This window comes from Calidris pugnax, unplaced genomic scaffold (genome assembly GCF_001431845.1).
Source record: "Calidris pugnax isolate Ruff unplaced genomic scaffold, ASM143184v1 scaffold81, whole genome shotgun sequence".
Taxonomy (NCBI): domain Eukaryota; kingdom Metazoa; phylum Chordata; class Aves; order Charadriiformes; family Scolopacidae; genus Calidris; species Calidris pugnax.
The window spans coordinates 13012733-13038404 of NW_015090880.1; the positions used below are offsets into that span (position 1 = coordinate 13012733).

Consider the following 25672-nt stretch of genomic DNA (forward strand, 5'->3'; position numbering starts at 1 on the left):
TGGGGACCTTTCTCACTGCATCCCACTGCTCCCCTCCGTGTAGGAGAAAGCCCTGGGTGACAGCAGTGAAGGGCAGAGCACATCGCAGCAATACAGGATTATTTTTTCCCCCCGTTCGTTAATTACTGTAGGCATCCCCAGCGTCCCAGCAGGCCCCGGGCACGCTGAAGCCACAGCAATGTGTCACCCTCCCGGCTCCCACGGGACTCAGGCTGCACGTGACCAGCCTGGGGCGAGTTAATACCTAAATGTCCCAGAGAAGTCCCTGGGAAGAAAGCTCTCGCCTGAAGGACTCAGCACTCAGTATTCCAAACAAAAGCCATCCCTTCGCTGCCAAGGCACCGGCTCCTGCAAGGAGACCGCATCCCTCTGTCCCCTGGGGACCAGCCCGGACCCTTGGTACCAGTCTCCTGCAAGGCACAGCCCATCATCGCCCTGGCTGGTGAGCAGAACAGACCCAGAGCCGCCATCCCCAGCCTCTCCACAGCTTAGAAGCACCACTTATTTTCCTAACAATGCTACTTAGCTCAATAAGGCGGCACAAGCCCTCCCTTTCCAAGCCTCACTGCACTTCTGAGCATGCAACCAGATCAAGATAACCCCAACATGGACGTCAAGAGCTTGTCCCACCATCCTCACACTCCTGGCTGCTTAGGACATGCCTATGGCCAGGGGCTCAAACCCCCGCTGCCTGCCAGCAGCGATGGGGATGCTCCCCATCCAGATCTCCATCCGGGGGTACCAAAAGGCAGGGAGGAGGCAGCGGGGCTTCACCGAGGAGGAGGAGGCAGTGAGGGAGGAAGGATGAGCTCCCGGGGCTGCAGCACAGCTGGAAATCAGCTGGATCCTTCCTCCTGCCTTGGCTCCAGGAAAATAGCTGTTTCCTTCCTGGTCTCTAAAACAGCACAGCAGCAAGAGAGGAACTGCCTGAGGACAAGGCAGGGGACTCGGTCTTGCAAATCCCTGCGGTCAGGTCCCCCCCCTGCCCCAGCAGCCCCACACACAGATTCAGCACCAGCCAAGTCCCCCTTTTGTCGGGGCTGCCTGCACCACGGCTTACGTCTGGATTTATCCATCCATCCATCAGACTGTAAAGCCTTCTGCAGCCCCATCTCAGCAGCTCCCCATTCATCCAGCTCCAGCCGTGTAAGTGCACCAGCTGTTATTTCCACGGCGTGCAAGCCCAAAGCCATTTGCTGCAGCAATACATTGCAGTGAGGGGGATGTAATAGGAACTAAATCCACTGCCCATTCACCTCCACCCAGGGAGAAGGACAACACTGACTACACGGGGGAAATTCGGCTTCACCCGTTTAACACCAGCTTTGATCCCTTCCTACTGATCAGGCCTCTTGTTACTGCAGCTCTGGGCTGTCCTGGTGGTTTATCTCCATGGACAAATCTCACCAGACTGCCCAGGAGAAGCCGATAAGCAATAAACAATCAGGTTCTAAATATCACAGGGCACAGTGACAACATCAAATATTACCACCCAGCACAGACAGCAGGATTGGACACGCAGAATCTCTTAAAGATTAAATGACAAAATCATACACCATATGATGTACTTCATGGGAACGTAACCCATGGCATCAGGAGGCAGCAGAAAGTTACAGCCACACTTTTTTAATGTTTTTTTCTCTATAGATCAACATCTTTACTATTGACGTGCCACAAGCAAAACTGCAGGCTCTGCCTTTCCTCCCAAACCAGTCCCTGCTCCAAACATAAGCACCTCCAAGATTAGAGAAGAAATCTTCCATCGTTCCGTGCTCAGTGTTGCCAGCGATAACAGCCGGCTAAGCCTGGCTTGGGGCTGAGCACACTGGAGAGTGCCTGCAAATATTTTGCTTCAAATACACTCAGACCCTCTCACTCACTCCACCCCGAGCTCTTGACGAGTTTGCTAAATCCCCTGCTCTCACCTTTCCTTTGCATTTTAACATTTCGTTCCCACACCTTAAACCTCTGGCCCTCCTGCAGCACCTCCAGCCCCTAGAGCCATGTCCCTGGCTGTGCTACACCCTCCTCTGCATCTCCATAAAGCCAAGGGGAAGCTATGGGGCCATGGCTCCCCACCACGCAGAACCTGGAGTGATGAAAACCACTTCTCTGCAGTGGGCTCTCCGTTCAAAACCAGGATGAAAATTAGGCTCTTCAGTGCAGATAGCAGCAATTTCGCAGGAGAGATTGAGAAGATTTAAATATAGAGATTGCTTTCCCCAAGGATGCTGCTCGAGATATTTAAGAGCTCAGGTTTTACACAGCATGGATTTCCTTTGGCACGGATGCAGAACTCCCCGCCTCGCTTTTCCAGGCAGCAATCCCTTCTTCAGGCTGTCAGGGAATGCCAGGTCCTGTTGGCTAATGCGGAGCTCATCAGCGACCACCGAGCTAACCCGAGAGGTAAACTGGCATGCAGGGGGACTTGAGTCCAAATAAAGTTTTCCAGGCATGACAGTACCCAGCCACAAACTGTTGCAACCCCAGCTCTTCCTGATCCATGCAATGGGAAACAGAGACCCACTAACTTCTTAATAAATTACTCCTGGGAATGCAGACCTGCCCTCTGAAAGCCCAGCTCTTGGTAAGACCAGAGCAGAACACACACCGCATTCAAACCGAAGTTCTCAGAAGATCTTTGAGGAACACCTACCACACTCCCCCACCATCTCCACCACTTCCAAGGGATCTCAAGTAGAGCTGCCACAGCTTGCCACCACTGTGGCCAAGGAGCTGGTCCCAGCCAGGGATGCAGGTTGACGCCCAGCAGCCCAGTGAGAGATGGGCAAGTGCCAAGCATGGCTGGACCTTGCTGGCCCAATGCTGGAGGGAGTCAAGATGGGAACAGGCAGACAGCCCCCAGATAAACAGCTTTATCCCGAGATGCAACCCTGGCAGGCACCCATTGCACGCCTGAATATCTGTAGAGGGAGGCCAAGGGGTGGGAAATGATGTTAATTAAAGTTTTAATTACTGTAACCAAACGAGTAGTATAATTACTTTATTCTCACAGAGACTTCAAACTGATTAAGGACCACGTGCGCAATCTTCGGGTTGATGTGGTTTTTAATTAAACGTGCCGTCAAAGAGGGTGAGAGGGGTGGGCAGGACGATGGCTCAGCCCTGCCTGCTCCTGCCTGGACCCCCGCCGAGATGTCGTGTGAGGAGCGAGCCCCGAGCTGGCAGAGTCACGAGTCAACAGCAGCAGCCAGTGCAAACGGACAAGGATAGATGCTTTGGGAAGACCAAAGCCGGGATGCACACAGGTGTCTCAAAGGAGAAGCCCCTCTCCTATACATTGGCCCTCAGCTTCACATTCCCCCAAAACATCTACCTTTACAAACATCTCCAAAAGAACCCCGCGTGGGCCCTGAAAATATTAATGAACTGGTGCTGCCAACTGGAGGGAATGATTAAAAAACAATTTTGCAAAGGTATCCTTTTCAAATAATAATAATACTAAAAGACAAAGCAGTAGAAATTAAATTCCCAGTCCCCTACCTCAAATAAATAGTATCAGAATTTGAAATGAGACATAATTACCCCAGCAAGGTTAAAGCCGCTAATGCACGCAGAATACAGAATCACCATCCATCATAATCATATCTCATATCGCAGCCATTATTTATAATTAGGAGGCACGGTTTAAAAAACACGTAAAGACGCCCATGCAATGCAGTAATTCTTCTGTTATTGCTCCTGGAGGGCCAATCCTGCTCTGATTTGCGGAGTCCGGGATCAGGTAAAAGTAATTCCCCAAAAAACCCCAACAGTCATTCCCAAAAAGCTCCTCGCTGGGAAGGGAAACCCACCTCAGCCCGCCTGCGAACCCTGCCTAAGTGCCAGGCTGGCAGCAGCAGGACACAGACGGGCTGCACTGGGTCCCTCCTGGCTATTTCAAACCCCAGCAGGTCCACAAGGCACCCAGGCAGTCCTCCTCCCTTAACTATACTGAGTTTATCTTTTTACCCCAAAATACCAGTGCAGGAAGAGTGGAGCTGAGCAGACACCAGAACCACACGCCGGCTCAGAGAGGCAGTGGCATGCAGGCAATAGCTGGCCTGGTGGGCTTTCTCCTCTGCTGGGTGGTTTTTTAACCTATTTTTAATACCACAGAACGAGTTGTATAAAGAGCTGGGGAAACCCAAAAAGCTAACCCCAGCGCTGCCGAAAGCTGCCCTCCTTTGAAGCGCTGCCCTTGTGTCCCAGTGAAATATTAACGAGCTACCAGCGAAGCGGGAGGAAATTACGCTTAATATATTCTGGGGAAGTCCACAGACGGCGGTGCCTACACAGCAGAGCCCGGCTCCAGAGGGACCTACCTCCAAATCCCTTCTCCTCCCAGCAATGAGGAGCAGCGAAGCTGCATCCCCGTAGGGACGTGCAGTAGCTCCATCACAGGCACAAGCGATGAAGCCAGCACAGAAAAGCACAAAGACCCACCAGGACATGGTTTTGTACCCTTGAGTGGTGAGTTAGAAAACAACACTGGTTGGAGGAGGTGTCTCAGGGACACAGGGCTGTGATGGCTGAGGCTACGGTGAAAGCCCAGGGATGAGAGCGCAGAAAGGACAGACACACGCATGTGTTAAGTCTAAGCTACGGTGTTTTTGGAGATGGTAAAACAAGCCGGGGTAAAGGGAGGGGGGGGCTGAGCCACAGCCAGAGAGGCACAAGTCCCAGGCAGAAGAAGCTCCCCTTCTCGCTCAGCCCTGCCGCTGCCTGCCAGCAGCCCAAGGCAAAGAGCCGAAGCCGGCTCACCCCGCCAGTCTCATGACTGTTACTCACAAGCAGAGCTGGGCTTCCTCAGGACTTCCACTAAGCTGGAAAACAAGGAAAAATAAGTAGAAAAAACCCCCAACTAATCCCCAACAAAAAGCCAGCTTGCAGACAAACACTGGTCTCCAAAACCCAGGAAACACGTTTCTAACGAAGGTTGCGGCCAACACAACGGAACACCCACTGAAGCTTCCAGCCAGGGTCCCCTCCCCAGAGATGCCACGCTCCTGGGGTATGAGAGGGCAATGGGCACGGGGAGAGGCTGGGGGGGCACAGGGCTAAGCCTGACACGTGGACTCTGTGCGGAGCAGCACCATGCTGCTGCCACCATGAAAGCGTACAGGAGGCATCTCGTGGGCTTGCCCTGAGCATTTTCCAGCTCTTCCTCCGTTTCAGACAGCCAGCACTCTACCCAGCGTGGCACGGATCAGGCCAGCCTTGCAGGATCAGACAAGTTCCTGGAGAAGAGAAGACTCTGGGGAGACCTCATAGCAGCCTTTCAGTATCTGAAGGGACCCTGCAGGAGAGCCGGAGAGGGACTCCTTGTCAGGGAGTGCAGTGACAGGACAAGGGGCAATGGTTTTAAATTGGAAAAGGGGAGATTTAGATTAGATATTAGGAAGAAATTCTTTACTGTGAGGGTGGTGAGACACTGAAACAGGTTGCCCAGGGAAGCTGTGGATGCCCCATCTCTGGAAGTGTCCAAGGCCAGGCTGGATGGGGCTTTGAGCAACCTGCTCTAGTGGGAGGTGTCCCTGCCCAGGGCAGGGGGGTTGGAACTCGATGATCTTTAAGGCCCCTTCCAACCCAAACCATTCTATGATTCTAAGTTGGGGGAAGACCACCTCGGGATGCAGGAGAGGGGATGCTCCCCATGGGGCAATGGTGGGGAAGCACTGGAAAGCCAAAGGGGACTGGGTCATCCCCCCGCAGCTTGTGCTTCCCCAGACCCTAAAAGGGCCATCGGGCACCTCACAGGGCTCTGTCGGCTGTCCTTCAGCTGTACCAGCCCCGATAGCACACGCCAGAAGGACTTTTAACATTGGTAGCAGCGAGTTTACCGCAAGAAAAAGGAGGAGAGAGAGGAGGCGGCGCTTTGCAGGATCAGGAGGAGGATCACTATTTGCCCTTCCAAGTGCTGAAAACTAATCCCCCCCTTCCCCCTTTTTATCCCATTGAAAACTTGACAGAACCTCCTAGCGGCTTTGCAGTTGAAATTGGCAGGTCTTAAATTAATTGACTGCAATTTTACACAACAACATGTTTAGCTGCGAGCTGGCCCGCGGCCCGCTTGGCTCGCCACCGCTCCCCAGACACTTTTCAAGCAACCTCCAAAACTTCATAACACATCGGAGGCGAGGGGAGCAGGCTGCCAACGTGACCCGCTCCCTGCCAAAAAACCAGCCCTGCCTCCCCGCGCCCCCGCCCCGACCCTGCTCCAGCTCCTCCGGTGTTTTCCCCGGCTCTCGTTAATGGCTTGTTAAATTATTCTCATCGTCTCCGAGGATTTTTTTGCTCCTCCAAACGGCGAGGAGCATGGGGCAGGCTGGGTTACGGGCCCATTGCTTCGCCATGGAAACGGCAGCAATGGGACCAGTGCAGGCAACCGGGGCGAGAAAAGTCAGGGTTGGCTTTTTTGTTGGTTTTTTTTTTTTTTTTAAGGATAGATGCTTTGGGAAGACCAAAGCCGGGATGCACACAGGTGTCTCAAAGGAGAAGCCCCTCTCCTATACATTGGCCCTCAGCTTCACATTCCCCCAAAACATCTACCTTTACAAACATCTCCAAAAGAACCCCGCGTGGGCCCTGAAAATATTAATGAACTGGTGCTGCCAACTGGAGGGAATGATTAAAAAACAATTTTGCAAAGGTATCCTTTTCAAATAATAATAATACTAAAAGACAAAGCAGTAGAAATTAAATTCCCAGTCCCCTACCTCAAATAAATAGTATCAGAATTTGAAATGAGACATAATTACCCCAGCAAGGTTAAAGCCGCTAATGCACGCAGAATACAGAATCACCATCCATCATAATCATATCTCATATCGCAGCCATTATTTATAATTAGGAGGCACGGTTTAAAAAACACGTAAAGACGCCCATGCAATGCAGTAATTCTTCTGTTATTGCTCCTGGAGGGCCAATCCTGCTCTGATTTGCGGAGTCCGGGATCAGGTAAAAGTAATTCCCCAAAAAACCCCAACAGTCATTCCCAAAAAGCTCCTCGCTGGGAAGGGAAACCCACCTCAGCCCGCCTGCGAACCCTGCCTAAGTGCCAGGCTGGCAGCAGCAGGACACAGACGGGCTGCACTGGGTCCCTCCTGGCTATTTCAAACCCCAGCAGGTCCACAAGGCACCCAGGCAGTCCTCCTCCCTTAACTATACTGAGTTTATCTTTTTACCCCAAAATACCAGTGCAGGAAGAGTGGAGCTGAGCAGACACCAGAACCACACGCCGGCTCAGAGAGGCAGTGGCATGCAGGCAATAGCTGGCCTGGTGGGCTTTCTCCTCTGCTGGGTGGTTTTTTAACCTATTTTTAATACCACAGAACGAGTTGTATAAAGAGCTGGGGAAACCCAAAAAGCTAACCCCAGCGCTGCCGAAAGCTGCCCTCCTTTGAAGCGCTGCCCTTGTGTCCCAGTGAAATATTAACGAGCTACCAGCGAAGCGGGAGGAAATTACGCTTAATATATTCTGGGGAAGTCCACAGACGGCGGTGCCTACACAGCAGAGCCCGGCTCCAGAGGGACCTACCTCCAAATCCCTTCTCCTCCCAGCAATGAGGAGCAGCGAAGCTGCATCCCCGTAGGGACGTGCAGTAGCTCCATCACAGGCACAAGCGATGAAGCCAGCACAGAAAAGCACAAAGACCCACCAGGACATGGTTTTGTACCCTTGAGTGGTGAGTTAGAAAACAACACTGGTTGGAGGAGGTGTCTCAGGGACACAGGGCTGTGATGGCTGAGGCTACGGTGAAAGCCCAGGGATGAGAGCGCAGAAAGGACAGACACACGCATGTGTTAAGTCTAAGCTACGGTGTTTTTGGAGATGGTAAAACAAGCCGGGGTAAAGGGAGGGGGGGGCTGAGCCACAGCCAGAGAGGCACAAGTCCCAGGCAGAAGAAGCTCCCCTTCTCGCTCAGCCCTGCCGCTGCCTGCCAGCAGCCCAAGGCAAAGAGCCGAAGCCGGCTCACCCCGCCAGTCTCATGACTGTTACTCACAAGCAGAGCTGGGCTTCCTCAGGACTTCCACTAAGCTGGAAAACAAGGAAAAATAAGTAGAAAAAACCCCCAACTAATCCCCAACAAAAAGCCAGCTTGCAGACAAACACTGGTCTCCAAAACCCAGGAAACACGTTTCTAACGAAGGTTGCGGCCAACACAACGGAACACCCACTGAAGCTTCCAGCCAGGGTCCCCTCCCCAGAGATGCCACGCTCCTGGGGTATGAGAGGGCAATGGGCACGGGGAGAGGCTGGGGGGGCACAGGGCTAAGCCTGACACGTGGACTCTGTGCGGAGCAGCACCATGCTGCTGCCACCATGAAAGCGTACAGGAGGCATCTCGTGGGCTTGCCCTGAGCATTTTCCAGCTCTTCCTCCGTTTCAGACAGCCAGCACTCTACCCAGCGTGGCACGGATCAGGCCAGCCTTGCAGGATCAGACAAGTTCCTGGAGAAGAGAAGACTCTGGGGAGACCTCATAGCAGCCTTTCAGTATCTGAAGGGACCCTGCAGGAGAGCCGGAGAGGGACTCCTTGTCAGGGAGTGCAGTGACAGGACAAGGGGCAATGGTTTTAAATTGGAAAAGGGGAGATTTAGATTAGATATTAGGAAGAAATTCTTTACTGTGAGGGTGGTGAGACACTGAAACAGGTTGCCCAGGGAAGCTGTGGATGCCCCATCTCTGGAAGTGTCCAAGGCCAGGCTGGATGGGGCTTTGAGCAACCTGCTCTAGTGGGAGGTGTCCCTGCCCAGGGCAGGGGGGTTGGAACTCGATGATCTTTAAGGCCCCTTCCAACCCAAACCATTCTATGATTCTAAGTTGGGGGAAGACCACCTCGGGATGCAGGAGAGGGGATGCTCCCCATGGGGCAATGGTGGGGAAGCACTGGAAAGCCAAAGGGGACTGGGTCATCCCCCCGCAGCTTGTGCTTCCCCAGACCCTAAAAGGGCCATCGGGCACCTCACAGGGCTCTGTCGGCTGTCCTTCAGCTGTACCAGCCCCGATAGCACACGCCAGAAGGACTTTTAACATTGGTAGCAGCGAGTTTACCGCAAGAAAAAGGAGGAGAGAGAGGAGGCGGCGCTTTGCAGGATCAGGAGGAGGATCACTATTTGCCCTTCCAAGTGCTGAAAACTAATCCCCCCCTTCCCCCTTTTTATCCCATTGAAAACTTGACAGAACCTCCTAGCGGCTTTGCAGTTGAAATTGGCAGGTCTTAAATTAATTGACTGCAATTTTACACAACAACATGTTTAGCTGCGAGCTGGCCCGCGGCCCGCTTGGCTCGCCACCGCTCCCCAGACACTTTTCAAGCAACCTCCAAAACTTCATAACACATCGGAGGCGAGGGGAGCAGGCTGCCAACGTGACCCGCTCCCTGCCAAAAAACCAGCCCTGCCTCCCCGCGCCCCCGCCCCGACCCTGCTCCAGCTCCTCCGGTGTTTTCCCCGGCTCTCGTTAATGGCTTGTTAAATTATTCTCATCGTCTCCGAGGATTTTTTTGCTCCTCCAAACGGCGAGGAGCATGGGGCAGGCTGGGTTACGGGCCCATTGCTTCGCCATGGAAACGGCAGCAATGGGACCAGTGCAGGCAACCGGGGCGAGAAAAGTCAGGGTTGGCTTTTTTGTTGGTTTTTTTTTTTTTATTAATTTCGATCCATCTTCACACATTCTACTCTCCTTCCACTTAATACCCCGAAGGACAAAGCTCAAAGCAAGAGATGACGACACAGTGGCAGGTCTGCCGCGTCCCCATCCGGGGCTGGGCGCTTGGGGTACCTCAAAAACACACAACCCCAGCGCTGGGGAACGAGACGGAGCCTGCAGCCCTTCTCCAACCCACCCACAAAAACAGCCTCAGTTTTTTTAGGAAAGGGTCCGAGCTGGCACGGCAGAGCCTGCCCGTAGGGCTGGTCCCATCTCCAGGTCCCCGAGCCTCCCCGCCAGCTCCCGCGAGATGCTGGGGCCAAGCACGAGCCCCAGCGATGAGTCAGCCCCGGCTCCCAGCCCTAATCTAATCCCGTCCCCGGTGCCGGGCGCCTTTCCAGGGCATGTCCACAACATGAAAGGCATGCTCTCGCCGCGCTGCCGGGTCGAGAACCAGAGGAGGAGGAGGAGGAAGAGAGGGGAGGATTGCTCGGGTTCTGCCTAGGACTTGGGTCGAGCAGCTGATGCTCTGCGAAAGCCAAACTGGGGGTGGGTTGTTTTCTGTGATTTCATTGCTTGAACAAACAGAAACATCCTGTATGTGATTAAGAGCCTTCAATGAAAAACACCCCAGCGCTGGAGCCCCGCAGCTGGGGCCAAAGGTATGGCTGGGGCTGGAAGGCAGCTCGGCCACACTGGGGTGAGCAGGGCTCCCGGGCAGACTCACGCAGCCACAGCATCCCAGGGATGCTTCAGACCCTGCACGGAGACAGACACAGACCCCCTAGGAAATCACCTCCCCCATAAAATGTTGGTTTTTTCATGCCAACCTCCCCAAGCCCTCACTTGCTCTATGGCACAGCAGGGTTACCAACAGCCCAGGAGGGGCAGAGGATGGCTGCCTGGGGAGCGGCAGCCCAGGCGCCAACATCGCTCTGAAGCATTAATTCTTTCCTTTATCACCTCCTGCCCCAGGATATCAAAGTACTCCGCGCATGCCTACAGCTTGCTCCTCCTTTTGGCTGCGGGCACCACCATCCGCAGATGGCACGGAGGAGAAATGGGGGGCACAGGAGAGAAGGGACCCGACCACCCCACATACCTCCCCCCAAAAAAGGGAGGACTCCAGCTCCTGCCAAAAACCAGGACTTGCCTGGACTTGTGCGGCCGTCACCTCCGCAGCCCCTGCCCTCCGCTCCGGCAGAGCTGCCTCTGGGGAGCCGCGCCAGGAAAACACATGCTTTTGTTTAAGGAGCACAGGCTGAGGAGGGGAAAAAAAGAAAAAAAAAAAAGCAAGCACTTAAATGTTACACACACACAGAGAAAAAAAAAAAAAAAAAATTGAAGTTTTGAAGTTGTTTCTCTTTGGCAAGGTTCAAAATAGGGCAAGTTTTTTGTTTTTGCTGGGAGGCTTTAAAAAAAATGTATTACATCCAAACCATCCTTGAAACATTCTTGACATTTATTACCATAAACTTTTCCTCCAATTAATTGCTTCTATACAACTATCATTTTCCTGATGAAAAACACCACCAGAAACTCGCAAGCCATTAAAAAAAACACTCACTCGCTCTCTATTTCTCTCCATTTCACGAGCATAAGCAGAGTTGGGGAGGTTGGGGGGGGGTCAGAAACAACAGTTTTGACTCAACAGCCTTGGCCAGTGAGAGCTGTTACCCGCGGCAGGGACACCGAGGGCAAGGCTCACTAGATGCTTGCAAAAATACCCCGTCTCTGCAGGTATGCGGTACCACCTCCGGCACTGACTCAGAAACACACAATGGGCCAAGTCTCAGCTGAAAAAAAATCATGTTCTCGGGGATCTGGGCTGGGTTGACAGCCAAGGCTTTCGGAGTGCGGCGGCGGGGATGCTCTCAGGACCACGGCTGCACATGGAGGGGGGTGGGAAATGAAGCCAAGCAGAGGTGAGCGGAGATACCTCCGTCCCAGGAGGGAGGCACCGACAGCCACCTGGGCGGATATGGTGTTGGGGAGAACCGGAGCTGTTTGCATGCTCTTTAATTGCTTCCATTTCCATAATGAAGCCCAGGTCTGGTTTCGGCAGCCCGGGCGAGCAGGCATGGGGTGGAAAGGCATCCCCGACTGCGGTCTGAAAGGAGGAGGCTGCAGAGGGGAATGCGAGCCATGATGCTGGACTCCACCAAGGGGCCCAGAGGAACCTCCATACCTCTCCCTAAGCTGGTGGGGATGCAGTTGCTCTCCATTCCTGGGCTCAGTGGCTAAAGCATGGATGAGGCACAGGAGGACACGCTGGAGGCACCCCAAGCAGCACACCCCATGGGGACCAGGGGCGGTAGGTGCCACCCCAGGCTGTGCCAGCCCTCACACAGCCTCAAGCCAGAAACCCTGACGCTGCCACGGAACCGAGTTACCACCATTTAACAAGACCTCCTGCGGACGAGCGGCAGCACCTCCTCAGCGGTGGTGCCACATCGTTACTCAACGTGCCCTCCATCACCGAGATCAACCACACTTTGAAGCTCAAGCGAGCACATTTTCACCTCTCTATTCCCTCCTACGCCAAAGGCAGCAATTTTTGCCCTTTTTTAAAACAAGAAGCCACCGGAGGAAGAAGCCAAAGCTCACACATCCCTCATCGAAGCCGACTTGTCCCCATGGGAGGAGAGCCCAGGCATCTCACTCCCGAGTTATTTGCTCCAGCCACGGGCTCGCACTTTCCCACCAGCAGATTCGGGGGGGGAAGGAGAGGCAGGAAGGAAACCCCCAGCTGAGATGGGGAGTGTTTATCTCACCTGCTAGAAGAGAAACACATCTTTAATTTTAAACGTTGAGCGTAAAAACAGATCCCTCGAGGCTCATAAACATACCAGAAAGAGAGGGAGAGTAACACGGAGAAACCCTGGGGAAATAAACAGAGAATTCAATTTGGGAAGTTTCCATCCCTCGCACAGGGCGGGAATCAGCTGGCACGGACCACGCAGGCAAGGCGCAGGTTTGGGGGTCTTGTTCAAGGACTTTGCTCATTTATTACAAAAAACATCACATGCATCACCCCCCTCACCCCTCCAAGCATGGCAGCGGTGAGCCAAACCCCATCCAGCATCTCCATCCAGGGGGGCAGCCTCTGCCATGAGAGCTGCTGGTCCAGATCACACCGTGGGAGCCCGCTGCCTGCACCCCCTGGCCCTCCAGCCATGCCTGCCACCCCCAAGACCCCCATCCCAGCCTCCCTGCCAGCAACACTGAGCTTTTCTGGGTGACTGCGTACATACCAGCCTCGCTAAGACACCCACTTCCCATAGCTAATTACAGACGCAGTCACCCTGGCCAAGACACAGGCCTATTTTTGGAAGCTTAAAAAAAAAAAATACATATATATATATATACACACACACACGCACATCAGAACTGCATCATATTTTTCCTCCCTTAATATTTTCAGTTGCAGCAACAGCTACTGGTTAATTTTTGACTGCCATCAATGGAAAGCAAAAAGCCAGGAGCGGGTAGTGAACAGCCAGTCACTGACCGAGCCCCCAACACCAGCAGACCTGATACCTTCACAGCTTCCAGGACTGCAAACTGCTCTACAGCCCTCAAGCTTGCCCATAAGCACCCCTTCTGAACCCAAAACCCACCCTTGGATGGACTTTTGCTGCATCTTTCAGTGAAAATTTAAATTTAAGTCCTGGTTGGGAAAAACACCACCAGTGACATGAGTTTGGTGGAGCTCGTGTTTTGGTAGGGGTTGCTGTTGGGAGAACTGGGAGGATGTGAGAGGGCTCAGAAGGACTTCTGCAGGTGAGAAAAGTCCTGCTGGAGACAAATGGATGACACCAGAGTTTCTGCTTCCCATCTCAAAAGAGGCAACATCCATGTGTCTCCAGCTCCGTCCTCCCTGAGCTTCACTGGAGAACAGCCACAGCAGTGGACATCATCCACATGTCCATTTAACATCATCCCTTCACCCGTCACTGCCCCAGCTCCCACCCACACAGCTCCAGAGGTCTACCTCAACCAGCAAGGACAACGAGTTGTCCCCAAAAAGGCAAGGAAGCCCCTTACCTCAGCATCCGCCCAGCCCAGCCAGCAGCATTGCCAGTGTTAAGCCTCCAGCTACGGCAGCACCAGGTTTGCTCTGCGGATGCCAGCACGTAATTAAGATCTTCGGGGCTCTGTCAATCACCAAGGGGAAAGAAACGGCAAGGAAACCTCTCCTGGGACACAGCAGAAACCTCTCTCCAGACAAAGGGAGAAAAGGACCACGGAAGACAGAGTCTGTGGAGAGCAAACCCCCTCCTGCCTCAAAAACTCTCGTTAACCCTTCTCCTCCTGGCCAAACAACAGAGCTTGGACCCACAGGCTGTCAGCCCACATCACAGCAGGATCGGGGAGCAGGAGGGAAAAGCTACACCCCAAGAGCGCACACAGCCTGGGGAGCACCAGGACAACCACCCCTTTCCCCCAGAGCATCAACCTTTCCCCAGCTCGTCCCCAAAGAGGGACAGCCCGGCGGGATGGAGCAGCATCCCCGCTATCCCGGCGCCGCGCGCAGCCACGGCAGCGCACAAATTGCTTCATTAAATTTCATCGCATTAAGCCAGTTTCATGAATTGTCCCCGGACTATTGTTTGCCTGAAAATTAAATTAAGGCAACATTTGTTGTTTCAACGAGTCTGTCAGTTAGGGACGGGGCCAGAGGAGGGGATGAAGGCGCAGGCGGGTGATGCCATTTCGGCAGCGGGACTCCTTTGGGTGGGAGGATCCGGCGAAGGTGGGAAACGCAGCCACGGCTTCCTTCGCGGGGGAGGGAGAAGGGAAGAATTAAGCTAACACGCTGCTTCAAACCTAAGCCAACTGTGCCAGATATGGAGAGGCGAGCCAAGCTGCCTGGGAAGGGAAAGCATCATCGTTTTGGAGCAGATAAAGGCTCCGATCCGGTCCCAGCAGCCACTCACCAGCGGGGCAGAGCATCATCCCATACCCTTCCAGGCAGCACGGACCCTGGCTACGTCCACACGAGGAGCTTGGCATGGCAGTACGGGGCTTTTTGATCTTTCCAGATTACAAAGCTTTGCCATGTCCAGGAACACTCTGAAAAATTTCTCATTTATTCTTCCTTTTCCCTTGAGCGGCTCCTCTCTGCAGTATCAGAAACAAAGGTGACAACCTTCCGCTTTGTAAAGAAAACCGTTGAGTGAAGCGAACTATAAATAGCACCCAAAACTGACCCGTATCCCCAGCCGAGGGGAATGAAATGAAGACGAGTGAACGAACAGCTTCAAGGTCAGAGAGACGTGGTTTTTTCCCTTTGTTCAAGGTCTGGTAATTTTTATCCACGCAGGAGAGCAATCCAAAATACATCATTAGGGTCGTAGCTAATAAAAACCACGTGGGCTTTTTTCAGCCCCACGTCGTTTCGTTTGCCCGTACAGGGATTACGGTGGGAAGGAGATGCTTCCCCCAGAACTGGCTTTGCACCCCCTGCATCTCCCCACCAAGCTCCCCAGCCACACCAGATCTGTCCGGGCACAGAGAGACCGACCAATGCTGCCCTCAAGAGCACAGAGCATGGCAAAATTAAAGTGCAATCAGATTACCCTGCCTTTCTCTGCCACACCATAGGGATGCTCCCCATCACCTCAGCCCGTCCTCAGTCTGCAGAGAGCCGGCTTGTCACACGGCGCTGGCTGTCTTCCTTCTCTCCAGCTGCTAAATGGCATTAAAAGAACTAAGCATCCATTAAATAAAACTTTCCCACTATTGCTTCCCATGTAGACAATTGCTCTCGATGCCACAGGGAGGTTTTGTGCCGGCGGCTGGGTGCACAAAGAGCGAGGAGGTGCCAGGATCATCTCTGGTACAGTATGGACCACCCAGGGAAAGCACCCTGGGGTCCTGAAACCCAGTGCCAAACCCCGAACGATGGCACTCCTGCCCATTGCATCCCCCGCTGCATCTCCCTGCAGCCCCACTCTCCCCCACTGCAATGCTAAGGAAAGGGCAGGGTGGGGGGTGGTTATGAGGAAATTTCCCAGCTTGGAAGCAGCCAAGGAAGGTTCAGGAAGGTTTATTCAGTGCAAAGCCCTTCAACACCTGCCCATCGCATCCCCCACTGCATCTCCCTGCAGCCCCACTCTCCCCCACTGCAATGCTAAGGAAAGGGCAGGGTGGGGGGTGGTTATGAGGAAATTTCCCAGCTTGGAAGCAGCCAAGGAAGGTTCAGGAAGGTTTATTCAGTGCAAAGCCCTTCAACACCACTCCTCTGATCAGTCAAGAGGTGAGATATGAGAAATTCAAGGACCCACCAAAGGGTGGGAGAGTGAGAAGGTAGGGCTGGTGTGCTGCAGCCGGAGATATTTTGAGCACTGGTAGGGGTAGAAAAGATGAAAGAGAAAGGCAAAATGGAGGAAAAAAAGTGAATAGGGAATGGTTCCCTTCTGGGTAGAAAGGAAACATGAAGTGGAGGTGTTACCTGCAGTCCATCCCATGGACTCAGGGCTCTGATGCTCCTCCTGCCCCTGCCTGAGGTGCTCTGCCCCAGCTCTGTCCACCCGCCCGCATCCAGCCACGGGACTGAAGCGAGAACCCATCAAGCTCCCTTCATCGTGAAGTGCCACCATCCAAAACACTGAGCATTATCCTTACTGTGGTGGCCTAAGCCAGGATTAGCACCCACATCCCCCAAGGCTGGGAGACCCCTTTTCTTACCCGGCTGGCACATCCAAACCCCAGTGCGGGGGCTCCAGCTCCGCTGCCCTTTGAAGAGCAGAGCTCTGGGCATCTGCTCATCCCCAAGGCACGGCAGGATTACCAGCACCGTCCTGAGCCCTGGGTTTGTTTGATTTGTATCACACAGGCCAAGCAGGATGCAGGCTGAGCGCTCTGGTCCTGCAGGACATTAATCACAGCACACCCCCTGAGCTTCTCGGGTACCAGACAGGACAGGGTTGAACTCCTGTCCCCTGCCCCGCTGCCCAACAGCGGGAGAAACAGGGGCACAGACCCTTGGGTCTTTACGAACACCCAGCACCTACCCCATCTCCTCCACCTCCGTATTTCACCCCATGATGCCAACCCGTGAGGCACCTTGCTGTCACCTTCCCCATCAGTACGAGCCTGCCATTAGCACCGGTTCTTCTGCTCCGTTTCAGAGAAGCCCATAATTAACAAGGGCCAGGGACAACGGAGGGCAAACAGCAGCTCTTCTGAGCAGCCTGGGGCTGAGCACTGTCCCTGTCTGGACCTGGAGCAGAGACAAATGACCCCCACATGTATCAAAGCCTCAGAAATGGATGATGGGCTCCAGCAGACACCAAGGGGCAGCGAGAGACACATCCTGCATCCCTAAGTGCCACCCCACACCTCCACCTCGCTCTTGATTTATGACAGATTTTCCTCCCAGTCTGGAGAGGAGGACTCGGGGGACTCAACCCATGAGATTAAGGACAGACGACCTTCCCCACTGTCACATCTCTACCTGAGGCTGTGCTGGGACATGCGGGGACCCAGACAACATTGAAACCAGCTCGGCCCCCGCTGAGGACACATCACCCTTCCTCCAGCATCTTCCCTCCTCCAGCAGGCCATGGGCTCAGGGCAAATTCCTCAGGCACCATTAATCTGGGTTAATGAGGCTGCACGAAGGGGAGGCAGGACACCAGCACTGCCTTTCCCACCCAGACATACCCGCAGCCCCTGACTCCCAAACCAATGCCTGCCTGATGCGCCACAGGGCTCCCTCCTCCTCCCTCTTCTCCACTGCCTTTGGTGGGAGGCCGGGGCTATTCTCCCACCTGAAAAGCCAAAATTAGTCAGTGTTCAAGCCTGTGAATAGGCACAATGGCTCCAACAGGAGGAACCCAACAGAGCTGGGGCCTCCCAGCTCATTTCCATCTCAATGGGGTGGCTTTTCACCCTGCCCTATCCCCCATGGGGCCACTGCAGAGGTCCCCAGGAAGAGTCAAAGTCTAAAGCAGGAGTCATGCTCCTGCTCTTCCCAGTAGAATAGGGGTCGCAGGCAGGGGGCACAGCCCCCCATTTGAGGGCAGAGAGATGCAGAGAGACTGCTCAGTAGCTTCATGCTTCACCAACCAAACCAACCCCGCCAGCCTGGAGGGAAAACCCAGTGCTTGCTGCCGGTGCTGCACGACCCCAGCCATGGGCAAGTCCACACCTTCCTTTTCCTAATGCAGCCTCCCCAGAGGTTTAGGGGGACCCAATATCTCCATCAACAACCTCAAAGCATCGCTCTTCTTCCAGCGCAGCTGAGCCACGTCCACCACTGCCTCACACAGCCCCACAACAACAGGGGCAGGACCAGAGATGGCACACAGGCACAAACCCGCAGGGTCTTGCTTTTTTTTTTTACCTTTCCCAACCCTATTATTTCCAGGGCAGCAGCCCCTGCTGAGGCACGCGATGGTCTGCAGGGACTGGCTCTGAAGGTGATGCTGGTACAGACCTGCCAGCTCCTGAGCCCGCCCCATGAGCCAGCTCAGAGGGCTACCGAGGGCCATTTTGCCCTCAAACCCCTTTTTGGGGACCATTACAGAAGCCAGCTTTGCACCCCAGCAGCCCTTTTGACGGCACGGGGTCTTCAGGATCCACCTCCACCCCTGAGCCTCCTCCAGCTTCTGCAAGGCGCCGCTCCCCAAGAAGTCACCTTGCCCCGACATGGGCGCATCCCAGCAGCGATGCGGCCTTACCCATCCTCCCAGCAGCCGCAGTGGGCTGATGGATGGGGGCGAGGCGGCGCGTTGCCCGCGGGCACCCGGCGCCGGAGCCAGGGAGAGGCGAGACGAGGTGCACCGTCAGCGCTTTCGGCGGGGAAGGTTGGAGCGGGGCTGGCGGCTGCTGCTGCCTCCCCAGCTGGCCAGGAGCCAGCCTCCCAGCCCTCGCTCACCTGCCGGGCTTTGTGCAGAGAACGGAGCAGATGGGGAAAAAGGAGGGGAATAAAAAAAATTTAAAAAAAAAAAAAAAAAAAGGGTTATGGCTTGTGAGTCAAAAAGCCTGGAGGCACGGGAGGGAGAGGGAGAGGAAGGGAGGGAGCCCCCCTACACCTCCTCGGCATCCCCAAGGCTGCATGAGCATGGCGGAGCATCCCTCGGAGAGGCAGGGGCATGGAAAGGCTCGGCCCCATCCATCCCGCATGAGGCAGGAGCCCCACAGCCCCGGCGGCGTCCCCCTCAGGAGTCACTCCAGGACGGAGCTGGCAGCTGCCTGCAGCCCCGGCCCCGCTGCCCCGGCTGGTCCCCGAGGCCAACGGGTTCACGATGAATTTCTAATTGTTTCCTCCAACAATGAGACATCCTGTTCGGAGCCAGGCGGCTCAACAAAGCCCGATGCGAGGAGTGGGGCTCCTTCCTGCTGAGCAGGAGCGGGGCGATGCCGAGTGCTCCCCACCATGAGCGCTCCGCCACCGCCCCCCTCCCCATCACCCCATCCACTTAACACGCCAGCTCTCCAGCCACCACCTTGATTAAAACAGCTTAACGACTCCAGCGAGAGCTCTCGAGGGCGGGGGGGAGCCGCCGAGAGGTATTTGATGGATTCACTTTGGCAACCGTCGGCTACCTTGTCATGCCAATAAAATTATTGCCATTGATTGGGGCGAGGCGCGGACGCATGCTCCGAGGAGCAGATCTCTCTCCCGGGGCTGGGCGCAGGCTCCCACGGGCGCATCCCAGCAGCGATGCGGCCTTACCCATCCTCCCAGCAGCCGCAGTGGGCTGATGGATGGGGGCGAGGCGGCGCGTTGCCCGCGGGCACCCGGCGCCGGAGCCAGGGAGAGGCGAGACGAGGTGCACCGTCAGCGCTTTCGGCGGGGAAGGTTGGAGCGGGGCTGGCGGCTGCTGCTGCCTCCCCAGCTGGCCAGGAGCCAGCCTCCCAGCCCTCGCTCACCTGCCGGGCTTTGTGCAGAGAACGGAGCAGATGGGGAAAAAGGAGGGGAATAAAAAAAAATTTAAAAAAAAAAAAAAAAGAGGGTTATGGCTTGTGAGTCAAAAAGCCTGGAGGCACGGGAGGGAGAGGGAGAGGAAGGGAGGGAGCCCCCCTACACCTCCTCGGCATCCCCAAGGCTGCATGAGCATGGCGGAGCATCCCTCGGAGAGGCAGGGGCATGGAAAGGCTCGGCCCCATCCATCCCGCATGAGGCAGGAGCCCCACAGCCCCGGCGGCGTCCCCCTCAGGAGTCACTCCAGGACGGAGCTGGCAGCTGCCTGCAGCCCCGGCCCCGCTGCCCCGGCTGGTCCCCGAGGCCAACGGGTTCACGATGAATTTCTAATTGTTTCCTCCAACAATGAGACATCCTGTTCGGAGCCAGGCGGCTCAACAAAGCCCGATGCGAGGAGTGGGGCTCCTTCCTGCTGAGCAGGAGCGGGGCGATGCCGAGTGCTCCCCACCATGAGCGCTCCGCCACCGCCCCCCTCCCCATCACCCCATCCACTTAACACGCCAGCTCTCCAGCCACCACCTTGATTAAAACAGCTTAACGACTCCAGCGAGAGCTCTCGAGGGCGGGGGGGAGCCGCCGAGAGGTATTTGATGGATTCACTTTGGCAACCGTCGGCTACCTTGTCATGCCAATAAAATTATTGCCATTGATTGGGGCGAGGCGCGGACGCATGCTCCGAGGAGCAGATCTCTCTCCCGGGGCTGGGCGCAGGCTCCCACAGGGGCTGAGTCAACATGGGGAGGGGGCGAGGGGTCCCCCAGGGGGATGGGATGGGGACACGGAGTGGGAGAGGGCAGGAGGAAGAAGCAGGAGGAACAAAAGGCCCTTGTGCTGGGCGGCCAGCTGGGGAGAGGCAGCAACAAGGGGCAGGAGAGGATTTCCAGGAGCTGCGCTGGGGTCAATATTCGGGGAGTCCTCAAGGGTCACTGGCTGACACCGGCGGGACCAGGGCAGACTTTATGCCCTAAAGCTGCTCCCCTGCTCCCCAAAAAAGCCCCACCGAGGCACAGACAGTAAGTAGGGTAGCCGGCAGCAGGGTCACGAGGGGGGCCATACGCTCCGGGAGCCGGATTTCACGCGCCGAGACACAAAGGGCCCCTTTTCATCCGGAGCCGCTTACCCTGAGCACTAAGCCCAGGGTGACGAGGAAGGACCCATGGGGACGGGGACCAGCAGAGCCGGCAGGGAGCCCGACCACTTCTCCTTCCAGCTCACGTGGACCACAGTCAGGTCATGCATCATACCCCAAGAGGCCAACACATGGGGGCTTCTGTGATGGGAAGAGCGCCAGCAGGCAACAGCAAAATTCCCCAAAAGCCCCCAGTCAGCAGCTCCCCCTCCCCACAGCATCTATTTGCAGGCTACACTGCCCAGACACACGGAGGGTTGTGAACGCACCAAAGCATCCTTCTCCGAAGCTATAAGAGAACCCTACTCAAAGGGGGTGCCTCTGTGGGCTGCCCTATCTGGTCCCCCCAAAGAACCCCTGTCCCCCTGTGCTCGGGAGGGGGCTGCAGGGGAGCCCCTGGACCCTCCCCAGGACGGGAGAGCAGCACCGCAACCCGTCGTGTAGGGACGGGGATGACCCACTTAGCGCGAAGAGTTTATTTATTAGTATTATTATTATTAAAGTGGAGAAGCCAAAGAAGCCAGACGTGGGGCCAGTTCAGCTGCGCTTTCCGTGGGAGAGAATAAACAAGCTGCGGCAAGCGTGAGCCCCGGGGGGGTTGGAGCAGATTCCCCGACGGAGACACGTCCTGATGCGTTCATGCCTGAGGACAGCCGGTTTCAGGACGGGGCAGGGAGCTGCAGGGATTACGGTGGCGACTGGGCAGCCAGATAATCCCCAAAAAAATGAGAGCTCGGCTGGCTGGGAGGGATGTGTCGCTCAACACTCTCCTGTCGCCCACCGTCCCACGACCATGCCCCACTTAGGGAACCCCAGCGCCTGGATCCCAGGTGCTGCTGGATGTCCCCTGGGGGGGCTGTGGCAGGAGGGACAGCCGCAGCCTCCTTGCTCCGCAGCAGCCAAGGGATGACAGGGAGCCGTCAGTTCCTTCCAGGGGGGGAGCTCACCTCTCCTAAAAACAGCCAGGAAGCACCCAAAACTGGGTCAACCTACAAGGGTCACAGCGGAGCCCTACGGCGGCGCCTTGTTTGCATAACGAGGAGCAGATGGCAAGCTAACGAGGGCAGCCCGGTCTCTGTGCTGCACCTCCCAGGATGCCCCATTGCCCCAGCTCCAAGCTGCCTGCCCAGTATGGTGGAGTTACTGGAAGGGGGGGCTGCACCATCAGCACACCCCCTCCAGCACCCTCCTTCTTCCCTCTCTCCCTACAACGCTTCAAGCACCCCCAAAATCGAGTCCTCGGTGGGCACAGGTTAAGAGGTGACTACAGGCGCAGTGTCAAAGGTGTGACTGAGCACTCCCATTGCAATTACACACACAGCTTTCTGCCTGCCCAAGAAATTGGAAAGACAATCTGGGAAAATGACAACCGCCCAATAAAAAGATTGTCGAGCGAGGACGGGCGGTTTCCAGGGAAAACCCAAGCATTAGGAAGCAAGACTCGCTTCCCCTGCGCAAATCCCCCCCGGACATCCCCGCTGCAGCATGCTCATGGCTCACGTCCCCATGTCACTTCCCTGTCGGCGGCACCCTCAGACCGCAGGGTGGAAGGTCGGGTCCCCGTCACACCGGCTCGGGAAGTGGCTCCCCGCCAGCCCCGGCAGCGTGAGCAGTCATCCCCGCATGGCTCACCCGGGCAGCGCCAGGAATTCCCCAACCGCCCCAATCCCATGACTGCTGGCAGGGAGGAGAGTGAGCACGCGGGGCCCGAGGGCTTTCCAAGCCCGGCCTCTCCGCATAACTCGGGGCCAGTCAAAGATAATCCCCCGCCTGGTAACCCGGCGGGGGCACGCTGAGAAGGGGCTGCCACGGGCTTCGCTGCTGTGACCCACTCAGCATCCCCTATCTCCATCACCCCAGTGCCACCCCATCCCTGCCAGTTTCACAAATCTGGCATTGCTTGCAATATCCTTCCACCCCCCCCCAAAAAAAAATTAGGGTCCCCCTGCAGCTGCGGCGGCAGCAGGTGCTGCCCATCACCCTGGCCTCGTGGCGGCAACTGTTGGCGGCAGGGCTGGGGAGAGGCTGCAGGGCAGCCAGAGGCTCGTGTGGCTTTTTTAGAGGGGGGGATACAAAGGGAGGCTCTGTCTGCACGCAACAGCCTGGACAAATGCTGGGCACAGGAGCTGCCATCCAAGGAAAATCCAGACGCGGCAGTGACTCTGCCCTGACCTTACCCCGGTCCAGATGGCGAGATGGGTGCCCCCTCAGCAGAGCAGCATCCATTACAGGGCTCCCGGGGATGGGGAGGGGGGCACCCAGCTGTCAGCACAGCCCTCCCTCCCCAAAGGAGATGCTGGGGGGTGCCAGCAAGGGCAGGGGGGGACCAGAAAAGTCACCAGGCTGCACCAAGCCTAATGCAAGTGCTTGCCAAGGGGATGGGGGAAAAGACTGACGGCTCCAAAGCAGAGGGACTGCGATCGCTGCCGAGGGATGCACCCTCTGCCTGGGGGAGCTGCCTTGGCCACACTGCTGTACCCTGGCCAGGCATCCCGTCCCCTGGATGAGGACACGTTGGCAGCACTCAGGGACAGATCAGAAGCCCCCCAGGCAGGGGGGAGCTCTCCCTTCCCCCCGGCCCCATCGGCAGCCAGGCGGCAGGATCGGGGGATCAGGTAGCTGCTGAGGCAGCGCTTTGCCGGGCTGGCGAGGCAGGGGCTGCCACAGAAGGGCTGGGCTGCCCAACCCAAGGTCACAGCAGGGAACAAGTTGGGGACCCAGCATCACAGGGCCTGCAAAGTGCTCCCTCGCAGCTATCAGAGAGCTCTGCCACCCCAGGAGCTCTGAGGGCTCCAGGCAGGATGAGTCTACAAAACCTACCCGGAGCCCAGGTGCTGGGACACGCTCCTGCTCCATGTCCTTGTCCCCTGCAGGGCCAGAGAGCCAGAGCAGCTCTTTGGGGGACTGAGTTTAGAAACCAGCAAAAAGAAAGTTGGGGAAAGCCCTGCAGGAGAGGAGGATGCTCAAACCACACCTGGGCTCCAAGTCCTGGCCTCAGCCATGGCTTTGTAGGATGCAGCCTGCACCCTGGCCACCCACCCATCCTCAATTACCGCTTGGCTCTAAAGGCACAAAGACCAGAGAGAAACCAAAAAAAGGAGGGAGAAGAAAAAATAAATCTGCCATGTAAAAAGCAACTTCCAGCCCCGCTAGATAAATAAGGAACCAGAGGCGTAACACTGTCCCTGTGGCTTTGTGAACCCTCCTACCACACGCTCTTTTCTTCCCATCCCCATTTAAAACCTCCCATCTGGAGCCCAGCGGCAGGAGAAGCCGCCAGCAACGTGACACCAGTCCCTCTGGATCCCTCATCGATCCGGAAGGGAGGACGAGCTGCCTCCATCAGCTCCCCACAGCCCCGCTCAGCCATGGCGCCACTGTGCCCACCCCCCTGGAGGACCACGGAAAGCAGAGAAGACCACCAGTATCCTGCCCCCCACCTCAACACATGCTGCCCATGTGCCCCCCTGCCCCTAAACACACTGCTAATAATTGGCAGGGCTGCAGGCAGGTCAGGGGTCCAGGGGGAAGATGGGCAGGGAGAGCAGGATACACAGAGGCTATGGCCCACAGCAGCATCCTGCTCCTGATTCCTGCCAGAGAGGCAACCCTGTATCTTTCAAGGCATCCTGACCAGCACAGATGAGGAGAAGCAGCAAAAATGGACGGCGCTGTACCCAGGACGGGGCGCAGGAGCACCCCACAAGCCACAGGCCAAGTCCTGGTCCTCCTGCCCCTGGCAAGGACCATACCAGGACCTTCATGCTGCCTTTCCCTGGCTAAGGATGCAGCTAATGCAAGCTGTGTTTATACAGGGCATGTACAGCTGTAATTATAGGCACGATGTTATGATAACAGGAAATCCGTGCCCTGTGGAGATGCAGGCAGAGAAAGGAACGCACGGAGCTATTTGCTAATTGCCACCAACAAGCAGCCTTTTGTGCAACGGCAGGGTATAGGAAGAGAAATTTCCCCTGCTCCAGGCTGGAGCCACCAGCATCCATCTCTGCCCAGGTCAATGGCAAAGCCATATGGACCAGACAGACAGAGCCTGCCCTGTGGCAACTACAGGGCAAATCCACCTGCCCTGAGACACAACAGGACAGGCTTCAATCCACCAATGGCTAGAACTCAACTTCCCTAGGTTATAACCCTTCCAAAAGACTGAGGTTTTGTAAGTTTGATTGGCAAGAGAGGAGCAAAGGGAAACTGCCCCCCCCCACCAGCCCTTTGCACACTACCTCTGATACATCAACTCATGCAATGATGGATGCACAGCCCTTCCTGTACCCACAACAGGCAGCAAGTTGAGCACTCATCCCTCCCCACCAGCATCACTGAGAGCTTTCCTACCTTTTTGATCTTCCCGCTCCGTGTGCCCGCGAAGACGACAGTTTGTCCTCTGTAGTCATAGGCAGCCACCGAGGTCATCCCATCCTCCTTATCCACGAAAAGCGGGGTCCCCTCGATGGTGACGGTCCCGCCCAGCGGCTGGTTAAAATCCTGGCCACAGAAATTGTCGTCGATCTGCAGTGGCTGTCAGAGGAAAATAGAGGAGAGGTGAGCTTCTTACCAATGCCTCAACATGCTGGGCCTCCCAGATGGCCATCAGCCATCCATCTCCCACCTCCACCCCATCGGCTACGCTAGCTCCGTCCCTTGCCCCTCCTGTCCCAGCCATCCCACCTCAACAGCCAAGGGAAGAGATGAGCTGATGCTTCCCTGAAATTCCCTACGTGCTGATGTAAGACACTTGGGACACATCCAAGGCGTGAAGCCCCTCTCTGCATCTGAACAAGCTTTGCAGATGAAGACCAAGGTGCTCAGTCCTCTGCATCTTAGAGAGCAGCATCCCTGCTCCCCCTCCATCCCTGCCATTGCCAGCTCACACACGGGGGATGCTGGGGGGAACTCCCCAGCACACACACACCCCCCCTTCTCCTCCTCACCC

The 25672-nt window shown here is 56.0% G+C and overlaps 1 protein-coding gene across 1 annotated transcript in view; it reads right to left on the reverse strand.

Moving 5' to 3' along the window:
• The window catches only part of PLXNA1 (plexin A1), a 127621-nt gene that overhangs the window by 81742 nt on the left and 20207 nt on the right, over positions 1 to 25672 (reverse strand). Inside the window, exon 3 of the mRNA XM_014946778.1 lies at positions 25075 to 25257. Coding sequence (XP_014802264.1) covers positions 25075 to 25257 — 183 coding nt within the window. The remainder of the gene's footprint in view (positions 1 to 25074; positions 25258 to 25672) is intronic.